The 23,661-nt window shown below is 40.9% G+C and overlaps 1 protein-coding gene across 1 annotated transcript; it reads right to left on the bottom strand.

Annotated features, from left to right (window-relative positions):
• Nucleotides 1-100: 100 nt before the first annotated feature.
• On the bottom strand, nucleotides 101-19,976 carry LOC139735259 (uncharacterized). The gene is made up of 3 exons (XM_071646014.1): nucleotides 19,889-19,976; nucleotides 18,648-18,936; nucleotides 101-1,145 (listed from the first exon to the last, which is right to left on the bottom strand). The coding sequence occupies exons 1-3, from the start codon at nucleotides 19,974-19,976 to the stop codon at nucleotides 101-103; spliced, it is 1,422 nt and encodes a 473-aa protein (XP_071502115.1).
• Between the last annotated feature and the right edge of the window lie 3,685 nt (nucleotides 19,977-23,661).

Raw genomic sequence — 23,661 nt, 5'->3', positions numbered from 1 at the left:
TGTGGTACAGTACCACACAGTTCCTGTGGTAACATTACAAGTGTGTGGTACATTGTGTGGTACCGACAAGTACCACAGGGAGTACCACAGGACTTTTTTGTTAGGGAGTGTTTGGCTTGGCTGGGGTTGCTGTCGAGTAGCTCTGCTCCCGGTTGTGCGCATGAGCTGGAGGTGGGCGAGTCTGCGTGTGCGGGGCTGAATGTCTGTATCCCCGCTGCTGCTGGCCTAAAAAAGGCCTGGATGTATCGCCAGCTGCGAGCCAGCCTGCGTTCCGATATTGCTTCCGGCTGAATCCACCGCTGGCCGTGCGCTTGTATGGGTGGTACGGCTGATGTGTAGATCTCTTAGCCTGGCCTTTAACCACACTAAAGGCAGCCCTATTCTCCTCCTTGAGATCTTTTACACGTTGTCCCAAGTCATCACCGAATAGAAACGCGGTCACGGGCGTAGTAGGCTTGCACAGATGTGCGTAAGCAGCGTTCATATCGGGCTTGATCAGCTCCTTTCTCAGGCAATTCATCTCGTAATTGGCATTACAGAGTAAAGCGAGTGCGTCCTGTTGCGCCTCGTTCAAGTCAGTAGGAAGAGTTTGTAGGAACGCACACAGCCCGCGGGTAAGAGATTTCTGTACTCTCTGCAGCTTAACGTCTCTGCTGCGCGTAGTCTGTGTCACATTATCCCAAATCACTGGATTGACTTTAGGGACTAGTAAGTTGGGGCAATTGCTCGGTGCTGGGTAGTTTGCCGCTGACTCTTCCATAGATTTTTCCTCCAGACAATGGGAGATGAGATAATTTGTAGAATTTGCCAATTCGTCATTGATAGGGTCGCCCACACAGGCGGAGACCGCAAATTTTGCAGCAAAGGATGGCACTTGTACTGGCCGCCCCGTGAGCTCTGCGGGTGCGTAACCCGCTGCCGCCGCAGGGAAATCGCATTCATCCCCACTGTAGCTGCTGCCGCCGTGGTCGTCGTGCAGCGTACCGCGTGCTTGCGTACTATCGTCTGTATAAATTAGCACACACATCCATGCCCCCAAACGGCACACCACCGTGGTTTTCTGCGGTACAAGCCGTGCCAACATGGCCGGCACGTAGTTGCTGTTGTTGGATACGAGTAGGCTGAGACGGCAGTATTTCCATAACCTTTTCAAACATGGATTCGAGTTTAGAAAGGCGGGAAAGCACCTCCGCGTCCGTCTTCTCTTTAGGGGGAGCCGCCTTCTTACTTAGGCCTGGTTTGGTGGGTTTTTTAAGGGTTTTCCCATTCCCTTCTTTCTTTGTTGGAGCCTTAATACTAGCCGGCGAACACTTGGGTTCATGATGCACGGCTGTAGTCACCATCGCCACGACAGACTTAGCTGTATGCAGGGCGCTCGTACTAGTGGTGCCACCCACGACAGGCTTAGCTGTATGCTGTGGGGGAGCGGAAAGCGGAATTTCCATCCCGCGATATCTCGTGCATAAAAATCCACTTCCGAAGCAAAGTCAGCTCTAACTGAGCTATAATAATAACAATCCACAATATGATAAGATATTGCAACGATGCACAGTTAAAAGGACGAATAAAACTGGATTTAGACTGCGATGAGGGAACTTAGCCCCTCGTGCAAAATGTGCGAAGAAGCGATATGACTGCGCGCGCGTTGAGCGGGCTCTCACTGTGAGTTCTTGCGTAAACTCACGAAATAAAATAGTCCTACGATCTAGGTTCTCGATCTAATAATGTTAGTCTATCTATGCCAAATCGACCTCGTCTGCAGGGTCTACCCTCTACTAGTCCTACATTGAGTTCTTGGTCTAGTCTTCAGGTTATTTTCATCGTAAAGTCTAGACTATTAACGTATTAGTACATGTAATACTAGGTAGTAGTAGTAGTATTTGTAACATTTAGATCTCGAGTCTCTTCTAACTTGTACCTAACTTGTACAAGTACCGTGGATCTAGTACGTAGTAGGCGTATCTTGTGTGTACACGCGTGTGGCCGGCAAGCTAGCTGCAGTGTTTCAAGCCAGCCACTCGTTTTGTGCCATTTTGGCATTGATCTGTGTGCTGGTACCCTTACCAGTCATCGTTAGACTCGATTTAAACTCGAAATAAACCTCCTCCTGGGTAGGTTTAATTTAAACCCAATTTAGACCACAGCAGGACTTAGTAGAATACAAATTAAACCTGGGTTTAAACCTGGGTCTAAACTGGTGGTTTAAACCCAGGTTTAAACCCAAAAAACCCACTTTAGACCCAAGCGTGGGTTTAAACTCGGGTCTAAGTTTTTAGCAGAATACGGGCCCATGGCGTCCAATTCATGAGTTGGCCAGACTCTCTTAAAGGTGCATGGTCCCCGTGTTTTAGTCAAATGCGTACGCGGGTGCACGGCGCAAGTTTCCTATAGAGACCTACGCTATCGACTTCTTTTGGCGCTTACGCTTTGGCCCACTTTCCCGAGTCCGAAGAAGTCCGATTCACTGTAGTCAGTGGTCCGATCACAGTTCGGCTCATGATTCGGCTGAGAGGGATGACAGATTTAGCAAACTTCTTTTGTGATGTCATAATAACAAGCACATATGCACGCACCCTTGCATTACAACAGACTGCGCGATGCGCAGAGAAGACAACAAAGGCAACGTTACTTAGCAACACCTACGCACTTTACTCTTGATGACAGCTCTACTTCGGTAATCTTCGCAGTATCATCAACAGCGCCATCTACACTACCGGGACTATGCCCCTTTAATATACGGCACTGCCCTCCGCACTCCCCACCCCTCTCCCTACATTAGCACGCGCGCAGAATGAAAAACTGCGTTAGCCAATGGGCGTCTCGTACTGAGTGCGCGAATGCTTGCTAGTGCGCGAACCTTTGTTACAAGTGCGTGATAAACATGTTGCCCGGGGGTAGGGGAGAGCAGGGGGGGGGGGGGGTCGGCTGATACACACCGATACACCCACTATGGCTGCGCCCTGTGCCGTAAAATGTCTGCTGCCCTCAACGAACCCGAATCGGTCAATAGAGAACACGACTTGTACACAAAGTCACCAAGGCGCCTTGTTTAAAGAGAAGATGAGACGGTGACTGACTTATGAAAACTCGCCAAGTTGCCTCGAACATGATGCGAGAAGGCGGATTGTTTAAACTCGACAAGGGTCCTTGATTAAACGACTATTACAAACTGGTCGAAAACGATTTGACGTATTTGTACAGTCACCTCGCATTTTCGAGAGAGACATACGCGGCGTCAAGCAGACGTGGTGAGTTTGTATAAATCAGTCGCCCTCTCTCCTTTTTTATTGCCAAAACATGGTGCCTAATACCCCTTTCCCGCTGCCACTGTCGGTGACCCGTCGTTGGATTACCCAGGTGAATTCACCGAGGGACCTCCGGTAAAAATTTCAGTGCCGTCTTTTCATACCTACGACAATGCTCTCGGTGAATTTTGTTGGCAACTTTCCCCCAGACGTGTTTTTCTGCTCGCACCGCGGCCGATCCCAGCCAATACCAGCGGAAGTGTGTAATATGGCGCTACATTTCGCGCGCTAATTTGAACGTGGTACTAGTGGTACTCGTAATACTTTACCTCTATTCAAAATTTTTCTCACAGAACTTAACTCCAAAATAGTTAATTCAACTGCAACTAAATTCAACAGGACAAACGACACGGCAACTCAAGAAATTTGATGTGTGTGTATGTGTGTGTGTGTGTGTGTATATATGTGTGCGAGCGCGCACAAGAACTGCCGATTTTTGCAAAATCTTTTGGGAAAATCAGTTTACTTTTAGGTGTGGGTGAACGGGTCATTTTGGTGTACTGCTGGTCGTAACCCACTAGTCATACAGTCCACGATCCATACTGCCTACGAGTAATCGTCTGCTCCTTCTCGTATCTGAGTATTGGATTCTTCATTGTATTACTTTCCCATATCTGGAGGATAAAATGTATCAGACGATTTCCCACCTCGGGAAATCCGTAAATAAAGAACTCAAACGGGATGCTGTCTGGTCTTGCTGCTTTACCGGGCCGAATGCCTTGTTGAACTCATGAGGTGATCGAGGGCGGCTGGACATCCAATGGCGGATGGGGGGGGGGGGGGAGGATCAGTGGGCGTGTCATGGAGGAAATCATCAGGCGCGCATGAGAGGCTCTCGAAATGTGACTTCCAGCGCGATGAAGGAATCCCTGAGTGTCTGTCATCGAAAAGCCACAGCTGCGTTTTTCAAGCTAGCCGCACCTTATGGGACAGAAGAGCTCCTAATTGGTTGCAGCTAAAAGTGGCACAGGTTTCGCTGGTCTGCACAGTTTTGTATAACCTCTGCTTTCATCTGCCGCCACAAGATGTTCTGCGCTTCTCGGATTCTTCGCTGCGGCATTTCATTGATGCTTGTTGGCGTTTCCATTGTTCTCCGCAGTGGCATGGTCCTCGATCGAGGAGGAGGCACATCCGGACTTTGGTTTCAAAGAGACGGGAGATGTTGTCACTATTCTCGTCAAACCAGTCTGAGTTCTTCCAAGAAAAGCTGATTGTTACCTCGGCAGCAGCAGCAGTCATGGCACAATCTTCAATAGAGACAAGCGCTCTGGGAGGTTCAACATGCAGGTGTCTTCCAATAGATTCCCCGATCGATATCTAGTTGATGCCTATGAGCTCTTGAGTTTGGCGCAGTTGAAGCGTCGACAGGGAATGTTTGCTGAGACCCACTTTGGTAGGCAGTTGACCTTGATGTCAAGACGTCGGGAGATAAGAAGACGGTGATCATTCCAGTGGTCATCTGAACCTACTCATAGTAGTGTGCATGTGCTGGCAGATCAATTTACCGTACATGTCCGATATGTTTGTCCAACCTTTACTAGGGGCTCCTATTGAGGGATGGGCTGCGGTGGATCCTAAAAAGGCCAACTAAGTCATGAATCTTGCAGCCAACTCTAAATTCTCCTCTATCCATACATTGGAGAGCGACTATCTGAGATTTGCTCCAAATGTGTGGTCATTTACCTGAGGCTTCCAATTCTTCAAACCTGCCTCCGGTACAGTTGATTATACCATTGCCATTGGGAATGCCAGTGGTAATGACGCAAAGAGTAGAAAGACGAAGCCAGTCGCAGAGTAAACTGCTTAAGATGATTATTGCTGCGCGACGGCCACGTCGAGCAGGCGCTTGTCCAGGGACGTCTCCACTAGGCTAAAGAATTAAGCCGAGCAGGTTTGATGAGGCTAGGTGCAGCGAGCTGACGGAGGCTGTCCCCCTCTGTCACGCCTATCCGCCAGGCGTTACCTTCTTCCGCAGAAGCAAAGCCTTGGGGCTTTTGGATTCCCCGTCTCTACTTGCTTTACTCTAAGCTTGGGGACTTGGTGTCGGTGATTGGTCGTGTTTAGTCTCAAACCTCATCCTCGACCATGTCGCCATGGCTGACCCTACCAGGCGTCTGAGACTCCAGACGGCATCGCTCTCAGAATAAGTGGAATACCAAGCTCTTCCACCTCGCCAACGACGACTATCTGAAAAGCTATGAGTGATACAGCTAGCCCACGAGTTATACAGCTTACGAGTCATACAACCTACGAGCGAAGCACTTAGTGAACAAGGCCCACGTGCTCGACGTCAAGTAAACTAGTCCCACGAGCTACATTCCATGAGCTACGTGCCACTAGCTACGTGCCACGAGCTACGTTCCACGAGCTAGACACTAGGCAAATACAACCCACGATCTCGACACTAGTTATAAGTAACCATGGCCCAGCTCGATATAACATATAGGATATAATTGATGTAATTTCGAGCCCGTGGACCTTTTTTTGTGTTTTTTTCCTTAGTGTCGAGCTACAGTGGGCCTTATTTGCTAAATTTCTAGCTCCTGAGCTGCATGTCTTGAGTTCTGTGTGACTCGTGATGGATGTATGTATCATTGGTATTTTTTTTCAACGTCTAGCTAATGGGGCGTATGACACGTGGATATCCAACTCGTGGGATGACACCGTTTCAACAATAAGACTACACACGCTGCCATACATAGTGTATTTCACAGCCCGCATTTTATACCAGTCATTTGAATACAATGTTGGACCTTCATAGTTACAAGACGAGCTGCTTCACGTGTTTACTCTAGAGGGATGTGTGTGTGTGTGTGTGTGTGCGTGTGTGTGTGTTGGGGGGGGGGGGGGATAAGGATAAAGAGAGCAAAAAGCAATTTCTTTTATCCTAATACATGTTATAACTTCTCCCTTCCGCACAGCCCTCCCCCTAATCCTGATAAAAACACGTTCCTTTTTCTTTTTGCCTTGAGTTAAGCAGTAATCCTCAATAGTGTTACGAGTGGTATTCATTGTTATCTTGCGACAAAAATTGAGCTTTGGATTCACTGGAGAAAGAAAAGGGAAAAAAAAAACGAGCTTCGAGTGCACACACCCTGCACAGATTATGGATTCAGCGCGCTTCACTTTGTCGCAGGTCTACTTTAGAATTGCTATTCAAATCATTCAATTTCTTCTGATTCTCTGAATCATGGATACGAACTACACTGTATTAGTTATTGCACTTTTAATAATCATTGTGTCGAAGACAATTTGTATATATATATATATATATATATATATATATATAGGCCTATATATATATATATGTGTGTGTGTGTGTGTGTGTGTATAGGTCAACGGCGTAAATCCGTACTGAGGAGTGGGGGGGGGGATGGTCACCATCACCACGATTACAAGCCCATAACCGGACCGGCGCAGCCTTGGGGAGGGGGGGGGGGGGGGGGGGAGAAGCTTGGTGCCCCCTCCCCCCCCCCCCACTTTACAGGGATCGGATGTCCCACTCTTTTGCATGAAATATAAAGTGGGAGGAAAGTGGCAGCAAAAATATGAAGACTTTTTGTTCTTGTTGTTGCTTTTTTTTTTGCTTGTCAGATGACTTGCGGCGGAAAATCAGACCTTAAATGTATGAAGACATTTTTTTGTTTTTGAAATATCTGTGAGAGAGAGCGGAGCGACCGGGTTAACGGGGGAGGGTGTGCATTGGGGGGGGGGGGTGTCCCTCTCCCACACGAGGAAGATTTTGCATTTTCAGACCTGAAATTCAGCGATCTGGTGCACACTTTTGGTGAAATTTTTGTTTGTTTTTTCTTTAAAAAACCAATAGAAAATGAAATATTCACAATATGTTATTGAATGACTAAATCGTGGTATTTCAGCTCTTGCTCCGCCTGTGCGACATCACTGCGAATGCCTACTAAATAGTGGGGCCTATCACCGGCGTAGACAGGATTTGATCTTGGGGGAGCGGTTATGAGATCGTGAGGGAGCGAAGCAAGCGGGGGGGGGGGGGGAGGGTATGGTAGGGGGGTTTCTCCCTCCCACGGTGAAATCTTTTTACATTGAAAATTTTGACATTTTACAGTCCAAAAACTGCCGTTTGTAGCTATATTCTTCGCTTTGGAAATTAAGGGGGGGGGCACACCGTGCGCAACTGCTGTCAATCACTGGCAGCAACATCAGGAGAATGGCATAGCGATTAAATGCGAGCGAGCGGAGCGAGCGAGCTTGAAAATTTTGACATAATGCTTTTACATGCTAAAAACTGCCGTTTGTAGCTATACCTTTTCGCTTTGGAAATCAAGGGGGGGCCGCACCGGGCGCAACTGTTGTCAATCACTGGCAGCAACATCAGGAGAATGGTGTAGCGATTAAATGCGAGCGAGTGAAGCGAGCGAGCTTGAAAATTTTGACATTTTACAGTCCCAAAACTGCCGTTTGTGGCTGTATTTTTTGGCTTTGGAAATTAAGGGGGGCGCACCGGGTGCAACTGCTGGCAATTACTGGCAGCAACATCAGGAGAATGGCATAACAATTAAATGCGAGCGAGTGAAGCGAGCGAGCTTGAAAATTTTGACATTTTACAGTCCCAAAACTGCCGCTTTTGGCTGTATTTTTTCGCTTTGGAAATTAAGGGGGGCGCACCGGGCGCAACTACTGGCAGTTACTGGCAGCAACATCAGGGGAATGGCATAACGATTGAATACGAGCGAGCGAAGCGAGTGACCTTGAAAATTGTGACTTTTTACAGTCCCAAAACTGTCGTTTGTAGCTATATGCTTCGCTTTGGAAATTAAGAGGGGTGGGGCGCACCAGGCACAACTGCTGGCAATTACTGGCAGCATGCAACATCAGGAGAATGGCATAACGATTAAATGAAAGCGAGCGAGTTTCAAAATTTTGACATTTTACAGTCCCCAAACTGTCGTTTGTGGCTGTATTTTTTCGCTTTGGAAATCAAGGGGGGGGGGGGGGGGGGACACACCGGGCGCAGCTGCCGGCAATTACTGGCAGTAACATCAGGAGAATGGCATAACGATTAAATGCGAGCGAGCGAAGCTAGTGAGCTTGAAAATTTTGATATTTTACAGTCCCAAAAACTGTCCTTTGTGGCTGTATTTTTTCGCTTTGGAAATAAAGGGGGGCGCACCGGGCGAAAATTGCTGGCAGTTACTGGCAGCAACATCAGGAGAATGGCATAATGATTAAATGCGAGCGAGCTTCAAAATTTTGACATTTTACAGTCCCCAAACTGCCGTTTGTAGCTATATTTTTTCGCTTTGGAAATTAAGGGGGGCGCATCGGGTGAAAACTGCTGGCAATTACTAGCTGCAACATCAGGAGAATGGCATAATGATTAAATGCGAGCGAGCGAAGCGAGTGAGCTTGAAAATTTTGACATTTTACAGTCCCCAAAACTGTCGTTTGTGGCTGTATTTTTTCGCTTTGGAAATTAAGGAGGCGCACCGGGCAAAAACTACTGGCAATTACTAGCAGCAACATCAGGAGAATGGCATAATGATTAAATGCTAGCGAGCTTCAAAATTTTGACATTTTACAGTCCCCAAACTGCCGTTTGTAGCTATATTTTTTCGCTTTGGAAATTAAGGGGGGCGCATCGGGTGAAAACTGCTGGCAATTACTTGCTGCAACATCAGGAGAATGGCATAATGATTAAATGCGAGCGAGCGAAGCGAGCGAGCTTCAAAATATTGACATTTTACAGTCCAAAAACTGCCGTTTGTAGCTATATTTTTCGCTTTGGAAATTAAGGGGCCGGGGCGCACCGGGCGCAACTGCTGCCATTCACTGGCAGCAGCATCAGGAGAATGGCATAGCGATTAAATGCGAACGAGCGGAGCGAGCGAGCTTTAAAATTTTGACATTTTACACTCCAAACACTGCCGTTTGTAGCTATATTTTCGCTTTTGTTTGTCCCACTTTTATGGGGGAACCATCCCCCCCCCCATCGACGCCTCTGCATATGTGGGTGCTTTTGTTAAGTGAAAGATCTGCTGCACACTCTTTGATAAATTAGGGAAATATACGTCAATCTCAAAAGTGTACAAAGTCTATCGAAAGGGATCCTGTATAGCGGAGCTTTTGCATGTTTATGACTGCAATACAACGATCTGGTGCATAGTTCTGGCGATATTTGGACAATTTTCCATTAAGAAAGTTCGAGATTTGTCCTCATCTCGGGAATTGCTTGGGGGATAAATGATTTGTCTGCCTAAACACTTCCGTAGGGGCGGGGCAAATGCCCCTTTGCCCCCCCCCCCCCCCCCCCCGAGATAGATTCGACGCCCCTGATCTTCCCTGGGTATGCTCATAGATGTATCCTGACTGAGTCACCAGTCACTGTCGTTTCTCAGGAATGATTCAGGAAATGGAGGGGGTTCAATTATGGCGATATAGTTTTTGTTATGGTTTGTTTGTTTGTTTGTTTTCGTACATATTTTGCAGATGGTCCCCAGTTACTCGCGTCATAGCATGTTTACATATAGGCCTATACTATTTGACGTTGTCAACGTCTGAGCCATACCTTACAGTGTATGTCGATGTTACTTTCTTCGCGAGCGAGCGAAGCGAGCGAGCGCTTGAGAAAATTATGTATACATTTTCCTACAAGATAGAATACTGTTCAGCTCTGTCACCTGTCTGAAGGCCGGCGTACAAACTTCATGCAATATGCCAAAATTGATACAATCACATTTCTGCTTCCTCCATTTTTTTTTTTCAAAATTCAGGGGGATGATTGTACAGGCCATCCCCCCCCTCCTCCATTTCAGGGGGGGGGGGGGATATATCCCCCCATCCCCCCGGATTTACGCCCATGGTATAGGTAGATATAACACTATTGATTTTTTTACAGACGTGTTAACCACTTAAATTCATCGAACGGCGTGTCAGCTCTCAAGTTTGATAGATAGATGATAGACTTAGATTAATCATCATTTATCATAATGTAATAGGATACCATCGATCGAGCGAAATGCGAGTAAACCGGATTGTACTTATTGCAATAGAACAATTGAATGGATTTTTATGATTTTGCTTACAGGCTTGTTTTACCATTTTTTTTTTTTTTTTTTTGCGGGGGCTGTCATGCTGCAAGACCAAGAATTTCATTAAAAAAACAAAACAAAAAACAAACAAACAAACGAAATAATGGATTATGTCCAGAGACGAAAATGAAGGGGTAAGATCAATGTTTCAATAAAGAGATTGATATATTTATTGTATGGAATCTCCATTATCAAAATATATTGGGAATTTTTTTATTCGATAGGATTTCTTTTTCTGGTATGTGAATAGGCATGGGTACAAGAAACTAATTCATTTTGAGAAAAGTCTACAGTTAGCTCTCCTTTCAGGAAAATTAGTTCAATGCAAAGTACCGCAAAGACGACAAAATATACAGTGATTGCTTCTTTAATGCTTGCGTATTGTATACTATGAATGTATTTCAGAGTCGAGAGCACGTATACGAGTTTTTTGTTTGTTTGTGTGTGTGTAATTATGCTGTGACTGATCAGTGTTCTCTTAACCGTTTTGTTTGTTCCCGATTTTATTTGCTTCTGCCCTGCCAGAGTTTACAGATATTTCCATCATGGTCTTCTGTACATACTACGTAAAGGTCACGCTGAACTGACATGCACCATACAGTATGTATTTGGATACGGCTATCCTGTTGAAAAAAGTATATGTGTATATAATTTAATCTCAAAGAGACAATGTAGGCGGACATGATTATGATGATTAAAATAATGATAATGATAATAATAACAACAGTTATCATAACTGATAGTACATTGTACTCCTTCAACAACTTCACATAATGTAATTCACATAACAGTACTATGGTAGCATGCCATGCCTATAATGATAACTATTAAAGTAATATAATTGTGATGAACATGATAATCTGAGGACTGATATATCTTTTCGAATCAGTCAGGACAGATACATGCATACTGTCTTCCTTTGAGTAACAATGATTATCATCAACATGAAAAAAAGGACACATAGAAACCTGATGACGAGCACAATAATACTTCCAGTTACTATGCTTTAACAGACTTATCCCTCTTGTGTAACAGCAAGTAAGAAAAATGATATTCAAAAGCATACGGGTACTCGAGTAGCACACACGGATGTCATGTCAACAAATTGTCCTTATATTCTAAAAATTGACGGAAAAAAGAGCAAAGTTTGTTTTTAACGACAGAGATGATTTGGACAAACATATGCTCAATGTCATAATTTCTAACTCAAGCACTTGAAGGGCTATAAAGACCGATGCAATCATGTATCGACCTAAAAAAAAAACCCATACCAAAAAAAAAAAAAAAAGATTTATACTGTATGTGGGGAAAAATTAGGCAGTGCCGCAGTTGCCAGTGTATAGTTACCGCAAAACTTGACCTGATAACCTCTTTATGAAAGGGGCCCTGTTTTACATAGAAAGTACCTGCTTATCTAATTTTGTCATTCTGTTTTATCCCAGTCAACTTGATTGCGTAGAGTTTACCCGTGACATGTCGCATGCAGTCACGTGAGTCATTTTCTATTCGATTTCCCAACCGCTAATATCTTCCACTGCTGTAAATTTTCGAGGTTTAGCAGTATACACTATTGTCACTCCTGTCCGGCACTGTATTTTTTTTTCTTTTCTATCTATCTATTTACTCATTTATTTATTTATATATACATTTATTTATTAATCTAATTAATCTAATTTATCTATTCGTTTATATATATATATATATATATATATATATATATATATACATATATATATATCATTTTTTTTTTGCTTGTCAGCTGATATCATACCCGAAAGTGGCACTAGGAATCTAAACTGTCTTACGCCCCTTCTTTACGAAATTCCTGGACCTGCCCCTGAATGTGAAAGTAGTACGTCATATAGACTATGTTCCCCTCCCACAGAAGTAGAGATATATAGATATATAGATAGAAAGAGGAAGGGGGAGGGAGGGATGGTGAGGTAGCTGGGACGGAGCCCCTCCCCCCCCCAAAAAAAAAAAAATATATATATATATGGGTGAAAACGTTGAACGATGTACAATTGGGCAAATCAGGGGTCAAAATTAAAAAACGTGACTCACTGATATAAAAATATCTCAGTCAAATGTCATTGATATCAGCTTTCTTGCAAACCCGATTATACTGGGATATCTCAAAGTGTGTTGTTTTTATTCAAGGTTAGATAGAACTGTGACATATTGGCGAACGTCTCTGACTAAAATAAACATTGTTTTACTGAAAATTCAAATGAAGGGTAGAAAAACATTCAAATGAATATATTTTAATCTTGTTCATGCTTTTGAAGACTGTGTTAATTTGTTCCTAAAATATTGTTTACCTCCTGTGAAGTTTACAAAAGCTAATACACACGGAAGTTAAAGTAAAAGTGGAGTTTTTGTCATTTAAGCAGAGATTTTTATATTCTTATCTTCACTTTCATCTCATTTGAACAAAACATATAGCAGGGGTCTCATTTCTTTAAATGTTAATGTTCAGTAGATACTAATAATGAATTCAGTGCATTTCCTTTGGTCAAATCCCCATAAAAGCCCTTTACAGATGCTGAAAGTAAGCCATGTTTTGATCAGAGACGTTCAGGTTTCACTCAAAGACGTTCCTCAGACATAGACAATACAAATGATGTCCTTTGATCCATAATTACGAGGTTTGTGAACAAATAACATTATTATTTTATTAAACACATGTTTATCTTTTGTCAACAATTCAGAATGGTAATTTCAACTTGAATTATTTTTCATAATAACCGATTGTAACTACAAACCTCCAAATTGTAAGAGGAATTTCGATTTCTACACCAAATATCAACAACAAACCTGTCCTTGTTATATTATTCATATCTTACAACACTTTTGAATGAGAGACAAATAAAAATTACATGAAATACTTGCAATTTCGACTACCTTACCTAAATTATTTGTTTATATCAGAGACATTTGCTTTTCCATCAGGGACGTTTCGGCTGTAAGTTTTCACTAGAATTAAACACCAGACTCCCTATCTTAAAAGATGCTCGTAATTCAACATTCCACATTCATTGAGAAATAATTTACCTAGGCATATATGTCAAGAATTGTTTTTGTTTATGATGACCACTACTTTGTATTTTACCTTCCGGTGTATACAAAGGTGTGCCCACATGCTATCAATATTGTATATGTTTTCTTTCAAATTTAGTCCAAATCTATAACAAAGGTCAAACACGAATTTACTAATACTATCTTAATTTGACCACTATACCTCAAATATGATTATATGTGTATGTCAGGCCAGTTCGGATTTTTATTAGGGACCGTACCTGGGCCACTGTTATGATGACGTCTCAGAAAGCTGTAATTAGCCTATACTCATCCTAGAAGCATCAAATTCCGCTGTGCTTTTTTGTATACTATGGCAGATTTAAATTGTAAACGCCAAACTCAAAAGAATATCAACGGTGTGGTACAGCAAACATTTTACCAAAAATGAACTGAAAACCTCTTTCAAGAGGTTGACAATGATAACATTACAATATCACATTTTACCTGTCACATCGGTCATAGGGGATTACCAAGCCTTCTTTCTACTCGAAGGCGATACATAAGTAGTGTTGTAGAGGAAACTAAGTAAAGGGACATTCTTAATAGACGTTCTCTTGTTTCATCACAGATGTTAGTATTTTTCCTTTTCTCATGTATTTTGCTTACAAACCTAAAAAATAATACCACTAGAATATCTCACCTTACTTCTAAGAGAAAAAGATTCATTACAGGGGAAATTCAGCCCAAATATGAGCTAGCCGCTGATAAGAAAGAATAAAATCTTACGGGCTCAAGAAAAATAAGGAAGTTATGACGTTTTGAAGTTTCGCTAATTTTTCAGGAAACAGCTTTTGAACGGTCATAATGAATATGCAAATGGCAAATTGAGCTTGCCATTCCCTCACAACTTGCAATAATGTTTGCACGTAAACATTTTGAAATTTTCAGTTTTTCATTCAAACATAATTATGCCCGAGGCTTAAATACGGGTATATCTAACTGATCACTATTCTGAAGGTAATCAACCAGGAATAGCATCATGTTTCAGATTTCAAAGACAGAAAAATTGAATTTTCTTTATTTTTTGTACACGATCATTGGAAAATTGTGAGGTTATGACATGGTTAGCTCACTCATTTGCATATTCTTAACAACTGTACGAGAACTTGTTTGCAGAAATTAGCAAAACTTCAAAAAGGCAGATAATTAAGGGTGCAATTAAGCACAATTAAGGGTGCAAGTATGCACCGCAGGTGTGCTGCTATTGTTACAAATTAGGTGCAAATTTGAACATTTGTTTCTTAGCGTGTAAGCCTCAGATTTTACAGGCTCAAAAGCAAACGTAGTGATGTGCATTAAAAACAGAGTCCGCATAATAACATTGAATTGTATTTCCCCTCCACTTGGTATTCCATGTCCTCAATCAGTGCATGGTACCGACTGCGTCACTTGCTACCTGAAACAGGGGTTGGGATAGTCATTATTTTGTAAACAGATGGCACCTCCAAGATGTCCGTCCGATCTTGCCAGTACCACGGCCGTTGTCTGGAACTTGTAGGCTACATGAACATGACTGAGCCTGTAAAGATCCTGAGCAGGACGAAATTCTAATATTCGGAGCATTTAAAATCCATCCGGTCTTCCCATCTTGCTGTAAGAAAAAAAGATAGAGTTAAACTGATATTAAAATAGATTTATCATGCACTGGAAGAACAATGTGCGCACAAATGAACGTCTCTGATCAAAATTATAAAATCAACATTGTTTTTAGATTGCGTAAATTACCTAGAACGATGTATGTATACGAGGGCCATATACTGTGGAATAATGAAAAATCTACTCCTTATTGTAGTAGTTGAAAATATGTAAAACGTTCAATGTAACGTCTCTGACGTAAACATCTTTGCTTATCATTACTTAATGGGTTTGATTTTTACAAGATATTGGCATTATATTTGGATTGAGTAACCTATGTGCTACAAACATAGGCACCAATTCGCCATGATGGGTCATTGATATTGGTTTGAGAGCAGATCCTATTTGTTCAGAGAACGTCTCTGACCTAAACCTGTTTTTCTTACATTTCTGCCTCTCTCACAAAAAATACGTAAACTAAAGTGACTTCTACATAATAATCATAGACTATTGACCTATTACTAGTCATAAAACATAGTTTCTGTCCTGGCAATGTGTTTACACTTGCTCAATCAACAGAAAATCTTAAATTTGAAACTCTTTTACATATTTTCAACATCTTTCAGGAAGCTTCATTTTTCTTAATATTATAACACGCCCGTGTTAACTTGGTTCTACTTGTTCCTATTATACTAACTGAGCCCATCCAGACATAAATTTACTTTAATGTTCTCATAATTTGTATAGTGGATGATTTTCATGAAACAGTAATTTTCAGAGACGTTTTTCATTTTGCTCAGAGACGTGCGGTCTTTGATCATCGTGCAGATTCTTACATATTTACTGTCTATCCTTTTTCAATTTACCTCTAATCCAAAGAATAAAATACATAATTTCACAAATGATACTGATTGGCAAATCTACGGAATAATAATTCTAATAAATTGGCATAAACACCAGGAAAGTTTTTGTTATTACTCACATTTTTAAGATTTGTGGGCATATCTGTCGTTGAACTGTGCTGACTCGATTCCAGGATGGCTAGTCAGTGCGTAAAATAAGCACGCAAATAAAGTATCATGCAGTGCGAAAGTGTCAGAAGAGGGAATATCCCTTCAGAGACTTTCAATCAGGGACATTCGTTTTGATCAGAGACATTCGCCAATTCGGGTTTTCAACCAGAACTCATTTTTGTGGACTGTATGCTACTAAAGTTGCCAATCATCATAGTCGCCTGGCTCGCACTGACATACTGATAACCACTTTTTATCTCAAGCATAATCCACTTTCATCAATGGCACCATTAAACAACTGAACATCTCTGATGGTTATTCAGTATAATTTTCTTTAATGAGCCACCACACGATTATTTCACACAGCTCACTCACAAATTTTGATGTAATGGTAGTATGGATAAGACACTAAATAAATATGGCCTTACATGTTTTCATAGTCATCCTGAATTTTTGGCGTCAAGGAAAAGATAATTCATTCAGAGACGTTCTTTTTCAGACATAAGTGAATTCAACATTTCCTGATAAGATAAATAATACACACGTTCATAGCAGAAGTACTTGATTAAATAGTTGAAGTGTGTGGGCTTCCTCACAAGGAAAAACAAGGCTGTAGAATTGCATTAGAACAAAAATTAAGACGTGTGATTCTGGGATTTTTTCGCAAAATATGCATTTTTGTCAATTTTTTCAGCTTCAAGGCATTATTTTTTAAAGAAAATGCAGTAAGAACAATACAAGGTATATATTTTCTGAAAGGTACAACCCTCCCCTACCAAATGATACCTAACACCATGAAAAACACCCCCAGGTGACAATTTTACAAGGGTTTGAATATCGAAAAGCCTGAAAATGGCCAATTGTACATCGTTCAACGTTATCACCCATATATATATATCCTGGTGTTTAATTGATTATAACTCTCTTTTTTGTTTTGTTTTGTTTTGTTTGTGCATGTGTGTGAGGGGACTGGTGCTGAAGCCCAAACACCACTTAAGCCCCGTTGATGCTTAAGAGGTTATTTTATTCATGTTGAGGGGTTGCACCTTTTTTTTTTCAAACAGTCCTAATCATTGATGAGAAGGAAGTTGTCTTTATCCACATCAATAGTGTTATATATCATAGAGTTTTTCTTTTCGTGAATCACTGTTGTTAAAATCTACTCGTTTTTTAATGATGTGACCTTTGTGAGGTGTGCTTATATCAGACGATTATATGGACATGAAAATCTTGAGCTTGTGAAAAACCTACCATCACATTCACATGACATTTCAGTGTGAACGAGTTGTGAACATTTCGGTGTATTAGGAGTAGGTATGTGTGGAAGTCTATGTCGTGTGAATGAGGTGTGAACACAATCTGCACTGTGTATACACAGTATACAAATTTACAAATATATATTTACTTACACACGATGGTGTGCTTGCGTATGCTATAGGCATACTAAACAGAGCACTTAGTGAGACCTTCAAGTCCAGACGATTTTCATAATTTCATAACTACATAGGCCCTACGTAGTATATAAATCGACAGCTCCATGACAATAGATTTTTGGAATCTATTGTGGTCTTTGAGCAGGGAAACCCATACTCCGACCCCCCCCCCCAAAAAAAAAAAAAATATATATATATATGTATATATATATATATATTTATATATATATATATTCGCTGAAGAAGGGTGATGACATAGGAAGTTCTCACAAGGTAAAAATATGTAGCAATGTAATTCCAATATCATGACACCTCTTGCTTAAAAAGTTCACATTTGTTCTGCTTCCTTTGAGCCTCCACTCATTTATTTTGATGGTGAAGCTGCCATTTCATCATCCTTATTGTTCATCGTGATTTGGTATACCTTTATAAAACTTTCTTATTCCTCATCCCAATCAATATAAATTCCGAAACCCTGTACCCAGTATAACCAATTTATATCTGTTCAAATGTAAAAGTCTAAGAATTTCCGGATGTCTCTTTTAAGAGGGTTTACATTACAACATACAATGAAATTATTTATAGTTGAAGGAAATTTAACAACTCAAAAAATTAAATCTAAATACTCTTCATGGGAAAGTACATTGTACTGAAGAACCCCACAGACATTACAAATTTAAACTGCTATATAATAAAACTGAGGTGACGAAGAAATATTATCAACAAGATCATGCCTTCCTGGAAAGAGCCGGAGACTAATGTTCATCTTTTATTTCATGCTCTCAACATTATGTTGGGAACGAAAAGAAAAAAAAAACCACCTGTATGGGCCAGCAAATACACAATGAGTAACAAACTTGGGATTGATATGGGCCTTTGTAAACCTCGGGCATTTTTGAAATGATGGCAAGACTTTACAAATTGTACGCGTTCTCGTCGACGGACAAACTCCTGACACGAAACTCACTGGTATGGCGACTTGATTTAGATCTCTGAAATAATCACGTATCAATTTGCGTCTACCTTTAAAATCTAAAGGAAGTCAGCAATAATTCTTTCGCTTCCTTTGTTGAAATTATGTAAAATACGGGCTGCAGCCATCCATTCATTCCTCCCAGTACTAGTGACAAGTCTTTCACGAAGAAGTCGGGCAGGAGATCATAAAACACATACAGCGCCCAGCACACGCAGAAGGAGCTGGTGAGCAGCAGCAACGTTGGGATACCCTTGGTTGACAGCCGCCAGCGCCGCCTTCGATTATGTCTTCGCTGCTGAGCGTCCAGTAAGATTCTTTCTCTATTTCCGTCAACCGCATACGAGGAGGACACCACGTGGATGACATCGATTCGACGAGCGTGGCGACCAGCGATACGCAAAAGAGCGATGTTCATGACGAGCATGATGACGCCGGTCAGAACGGCCGGTACTCCAAGACATGATCTTTCGAAGATAGGTATCCATACTGGAAAATCATCGAAGACACGAACACCAACACATCGATCATAGAAGAAGTAGTAAAAAGGTAGATTGGGCCACGGAAGTTGAATGATACAGAAAGGCAGCCAGATAATACACATGATTCCATAAGTCTTTCTCATCTTCGCGAGTGATATCATGCTTGGATAGCGAAGAGGATATGTAACTTGTGTAAATTTGTCGACGTTTATCAAGCAAAGGCAAAACATCGTTGAAATAAACGAGCAATAATGCGCCAGTGGATACAGTGTGTTTGTAATTCGGCATATTGTCCCTCCTTGCGATTCGAACCAAAACACAGACCACGAACACCACGCAAGATTGAGAATCGTATTGCTCCAGATGAATATTTTGTGCAACCATCTGGTCGCATCTTCGATCATTCGTTGCCTTGACAACAGGATGAGCAGAATTATATTTGGAGGAAGAGTCAGGACAAAATTGATCACTGACAAGATTGATACTGGATGCCATGGCTGGAAGTGAGGCTCGTTATTTGACGCGCTTGCGTTCAACATTTCAAGATGACAATCTATCTGCGAAGCTGGGGCAAGTTAGTTTCACCGCTTCTAAAGGCTACTTTGAAGTTTCCTGCCACGATTAGTCGAGTTTGCTACAAGCGGGACTCCTTTTATGTTGTCGAATAACTCTTTCCCAAATTAGTCGAATCTTGAGCGCGTTTTCAGTAGCAGCACTCTGGTATATCAACGGTGCACTTATCTAGCTCATCTCGCAGCCCAAATGGCTGCTCCAGTTTCGATTGTTCGTCACCCCGTTTATTATTATAGGGTTGAGATGATGTTTTACTGTCTTACTCTTCTCACTTCCTGCCCCTCTTTTTCATTTTTTCCTAGTCGAGCTCTCATCTTCTCCTTCTCTCTATCCTCCCCTTCTTTCTTTGTTTTGCAAGGCTCTTTATACATGTTTGATGTGCTTACCTTTTCCAAACCAATGCTGTTCATGGTGGTTAACAGCACTCATACATGATTCCAATACTCCTGTTTTCGGTGTTCCTTTCCGAGCCATTTACCATTATTTTTTTTTTCTGTCAGGTTCTTTAAGTATTTCGATGGATTTCCTTATCATTCTTTTCAATTTGCCTGATACTGGTATAGAATTCTCGATGGTAGCAATCTGGATAAGTGGGTTGTGGCATAATGGCCAACTTTTAGAGGAAGAAAGCAGGCCACCCATCTCACTCTGGTTTCAAGTGAAAAGGCGACGGGTGACTTTTCATGACAGTCTAGATTTCAGGTAAAAAACGTCTGTAACCTCTTGCTTTGATCGATGATAAACCTCAATATAGAGTAACTGCCCTCTTTCCCTCATGTTGATAACATTTATATAATAAATAGTTCAGGATTGGAAAAAAATTAAGTTTTACATCAGTCTTTTCTATCAGTCATTAAAATAATATACAATGTATTTCCATTTGAGCGGATGACATATTTCTGTAATGTGTGAGAAAATAAGAGAGAAAGAAAGAAAGAGAGAGAGAGAGAGAGAGGAACGAATGAAGACGAATATGACATGGGGCACTCGGGATTGAAAAGTAGAGTTGACTCTTACATGGCTCCTCATAAAAGTTTGGTGGCGATATAGAAAGAAGAAAGAAAAGAGAATGGAAGAGAATGGAAGATCAACAGAAAGTCATACGAAATAGTAATACGGAACACGACGTTGTCATACGAAGTTTCAGAAATATACGAATTTTACAATTTCATGTAACAGTTTATTATTCATTGAAGGTAAAACAGTTTCCATTTGTTGTCATGATGACTTGCAGCTTATCTTTAAATTACTTAGTACGTTTTGTATTAAGATCAGCTAAGGTATATAATATCTTTGTTTCAGTCTCTCCAGGGGTATTGAATTCTACGTTCACTTTGTGCTGTGTTCATACCCTGTGTCTGTATAGGCTTTCGTGTGACATTGTTTTTTGATACGTCATAAAGAACCGTGAAGGATGTTCGATAAAAAGATGAAAATCTATAATGGGCCTATAGAAAAGATTTGCGAATAGATTTGACGGAATGATGCCGGACATATATTATATCAAATTTCGGAGAATAGATAAAATGGTACAGCTCTTTCAAGTTGGCGTTTGTGCTGACTTTAGACATAAAAACTTTAGTAAGATCCGACTTGAAGGAGAAGGATATTGGTATTTTCAAACATACCGCGTTTCCGGCAAACAGTCTTTTTTTTTCTCTCATCATTCGTTTTTGAATTAACGAACCGCTGGAATAACTAACAACACCTTAATCTTTAATTGTGTGTTCGCGGTAATTACCTGTAAGAGAGAGAGAGAGAGAGAGAGAGAGAGAGAGGGAGAGAGAGTCTTGAAAAGAATATTGATAGGCTTTTATTTGAGTTTTACGGCATTCACATATTGGTCAACGTAGAACGATCGCGATGCAATCATAATTTCATTTTATTATTCATATAAGATTTATATGATTTGAATTTCATTCATGAAACACATGGGAAATGGAAATGATGTTATGAATAATGTTTTGAGAAATTGGGAGGCATAGAAGTCATACCAAAGATGTGATTCTGGGTACAATCGAGCAGCAACAGCTCATTTCAGCGATAAAAAGCCCCGAAACCAAAAAACCCTATACAACAGTACAATTCTCCTGATTATAGTTTGCCTTGGGCTTCTTTTGTGGAATTTCCTCAGAGAGGAAGTCTTATGGCATTCGATAGACTTTCCCCATCATTAGTTGCTGATTGTTAAAGGCATTCTTTACCATTTTGCAGATGAAACAAAAAACTGAGATTCAGTGCTTCAAAACAGTTCTAAAATGTGAGTTAGGGAGAGAAACAATCCAATGTAAACATTTGAATGAGTATAATTTAAGTTAACCCTTTAGCAACTGGAGATAGAGTACATAATGGCCTCTAGTTTTCTCTGGAAAGTACAACATTTTTACTCTCATTTGGACAACTTTCTAAATTAAACAAAATAGAGCACTGCATGTTTATTGTATTATAATTTCTGTTTATTTGAAAGCCTGTTAAGATTTTACCAAGAGACTTGCGTTTCACCGAAATAATTTTGACATACTTTTGTTGACCTTTAACCTCTTTAGAATTACGTAATCATATATTCTATATGAAACAATAACAAAACAAAGCATAAAACTATCAAAAAAAAAAAAGCGGACGGGCGGTTTCAGACGATGTAGGGAGTAATCTGATGGGCGGTGTTGGGCGGTTCAATTACTAATGGGTTAGTCGTTACGGTGTGTTGCTCCGTGTCCGTGGTCTTTCAAATCGACCGCAGAATGTTTAAGTGTTGTTGCAATTGTCTTAAATCGTGGTAATGCATGTACTCATGCTCTCTGCCTCTTCTATGAGAAAATATTAGTCAGGTCACGTGAATCGGCTGTAGCAGTTCATTCTTTCCTCGCCTGAATAATCGCGTACATTACGTAAGACTCAGGATGGGAATGATTGGAGAGCATTTCCGTCGTACACGATCGCGCAAACATTTTGTGTCCACTCACCTCTATGGTCAACTATAGAACAAAATGCAAAGGAGACAGAATGGTTCATCAAATTCGAACAGGAATCATAACTGGCAAGTCACAGAACTTTCCTCATGTTCTCACGGAACTCTTGCCAATGTTGATATAAGACGCAACGACAAAATGAGCTATTCTGTGGGATGATGCTGGCCATAACACGTCTTAAAATAATATGAGCTCTGAAATCTCGATATATTATATAGCTCATACTCTCTCTTGTGATATACACATACATGTTTATTACATTGACACGGAAAAAACGCGTCCCATTATTAAATATCATATATATATATATATATATATATATATATATACTATAACAAAAACATGCGCTTCCCAGCCAGGTTGAAGCGTATACCATTAAGGTTTTTATCATATTATTATCAATAACTTCGCCATGGTTTTACCGAGACCTTGGGTGCATTAACGGGCGGACACCAGAAATTGTAATGCCCCTGGCACCTTCCAGATGCAGAGACACGTATAATCAGATGAACTTGCAGGCCGATACAAAACAACGTCCACCCAGGGAGATGGGAAGTTTCTTGAACCTATTTCCGTGTCATGCATGAATACGAATCAACTTCTAACTTTAGATTGGTAACCTTTTTGCAGTGGTAGCTCGTTGGGAAAGACGTCGAAATTTAAGTCATTTTGACCTAAATGCAAAAGAATTCCTACAGGAGATAGGAAAAAAGCAGGAAGACAAACTATTAAAGGAAACCAAAACTCAAAGAGAAATGTGGATTGAGTGAAAGCAGCAACATTGGTAGAACACGTCAATGAAAGTTTGAAGCATAATGAATGAGCACTTGACTAACTGCTTTCAGAAGGCAGGGGAAATGATTGCTACCCTTAACATTATATTATGTCACTATCAACTTGATTGAATGTGTAATTTTCATGAAAAATGAATTTTGGTTGAATTTCTTTTGTATTTTCCTTATATTGTTGTCCACATACGACGCCATAACCTCTATAACGAGTCTCCTCCTCCAGCGGTTCCAACACCAAAACTTTAAAAATTCATAACTTTTGCATTGATTGTCCGATTTTCCTCAAATTTTCACTGATGTGTCCTACCATTGTTGCTGCTTTCGCTCAATCCACATTTTTCTTTGAGTTTTTGGTTTCCTTTAGAATTAACCAGCAAGTCTCTAAAGTGTTAAAAGTGT

Source organism: Diadema antillarum, unplaced genomic scaffold (assembly GCF_040938485.1).
Source record: "Diadema antillarum isolate AM-2024a unplaced genomic scaffold, OU_Dant_1.0 seq00000567_RagTag, whole genome shotgun sequence".
Taxonomy (NCBI): domain Eukaryota; kingdom Metazoa; phylum Echinodermata; class Echinoidea; order Diadematoida; family Diadematidae; genus Diadema; species Diadema antillarum.
Note: the sequence above shows the minus strand (reverse complement) of the source record. Positions and strands in the feature narration are given on the sequence as shown.

Coding starts and splice junctions, on each gene's coding strand:
- LOC139735259 (XM_071646014.1), bottom strand. CDS start 19,976: ATGGCTCGGAAAGGAACACCGAAAACAGGAGTATTGGAATCATGTATG. Junction 18,937..19,888: donor ACAGCATTGGTTTGGAAAAG/GTAAGCACATCA, acceptor ATGATTTTCCAG/TATGGATACCTATCTTCGAA. Junction 1,146..18,647: donor TTCTGCGTGTGCTGGGCGCT/GTATGTGTTTTA, acceptor ATGTTTGAAAAG/GTTATGGAAATACTGCCGTC.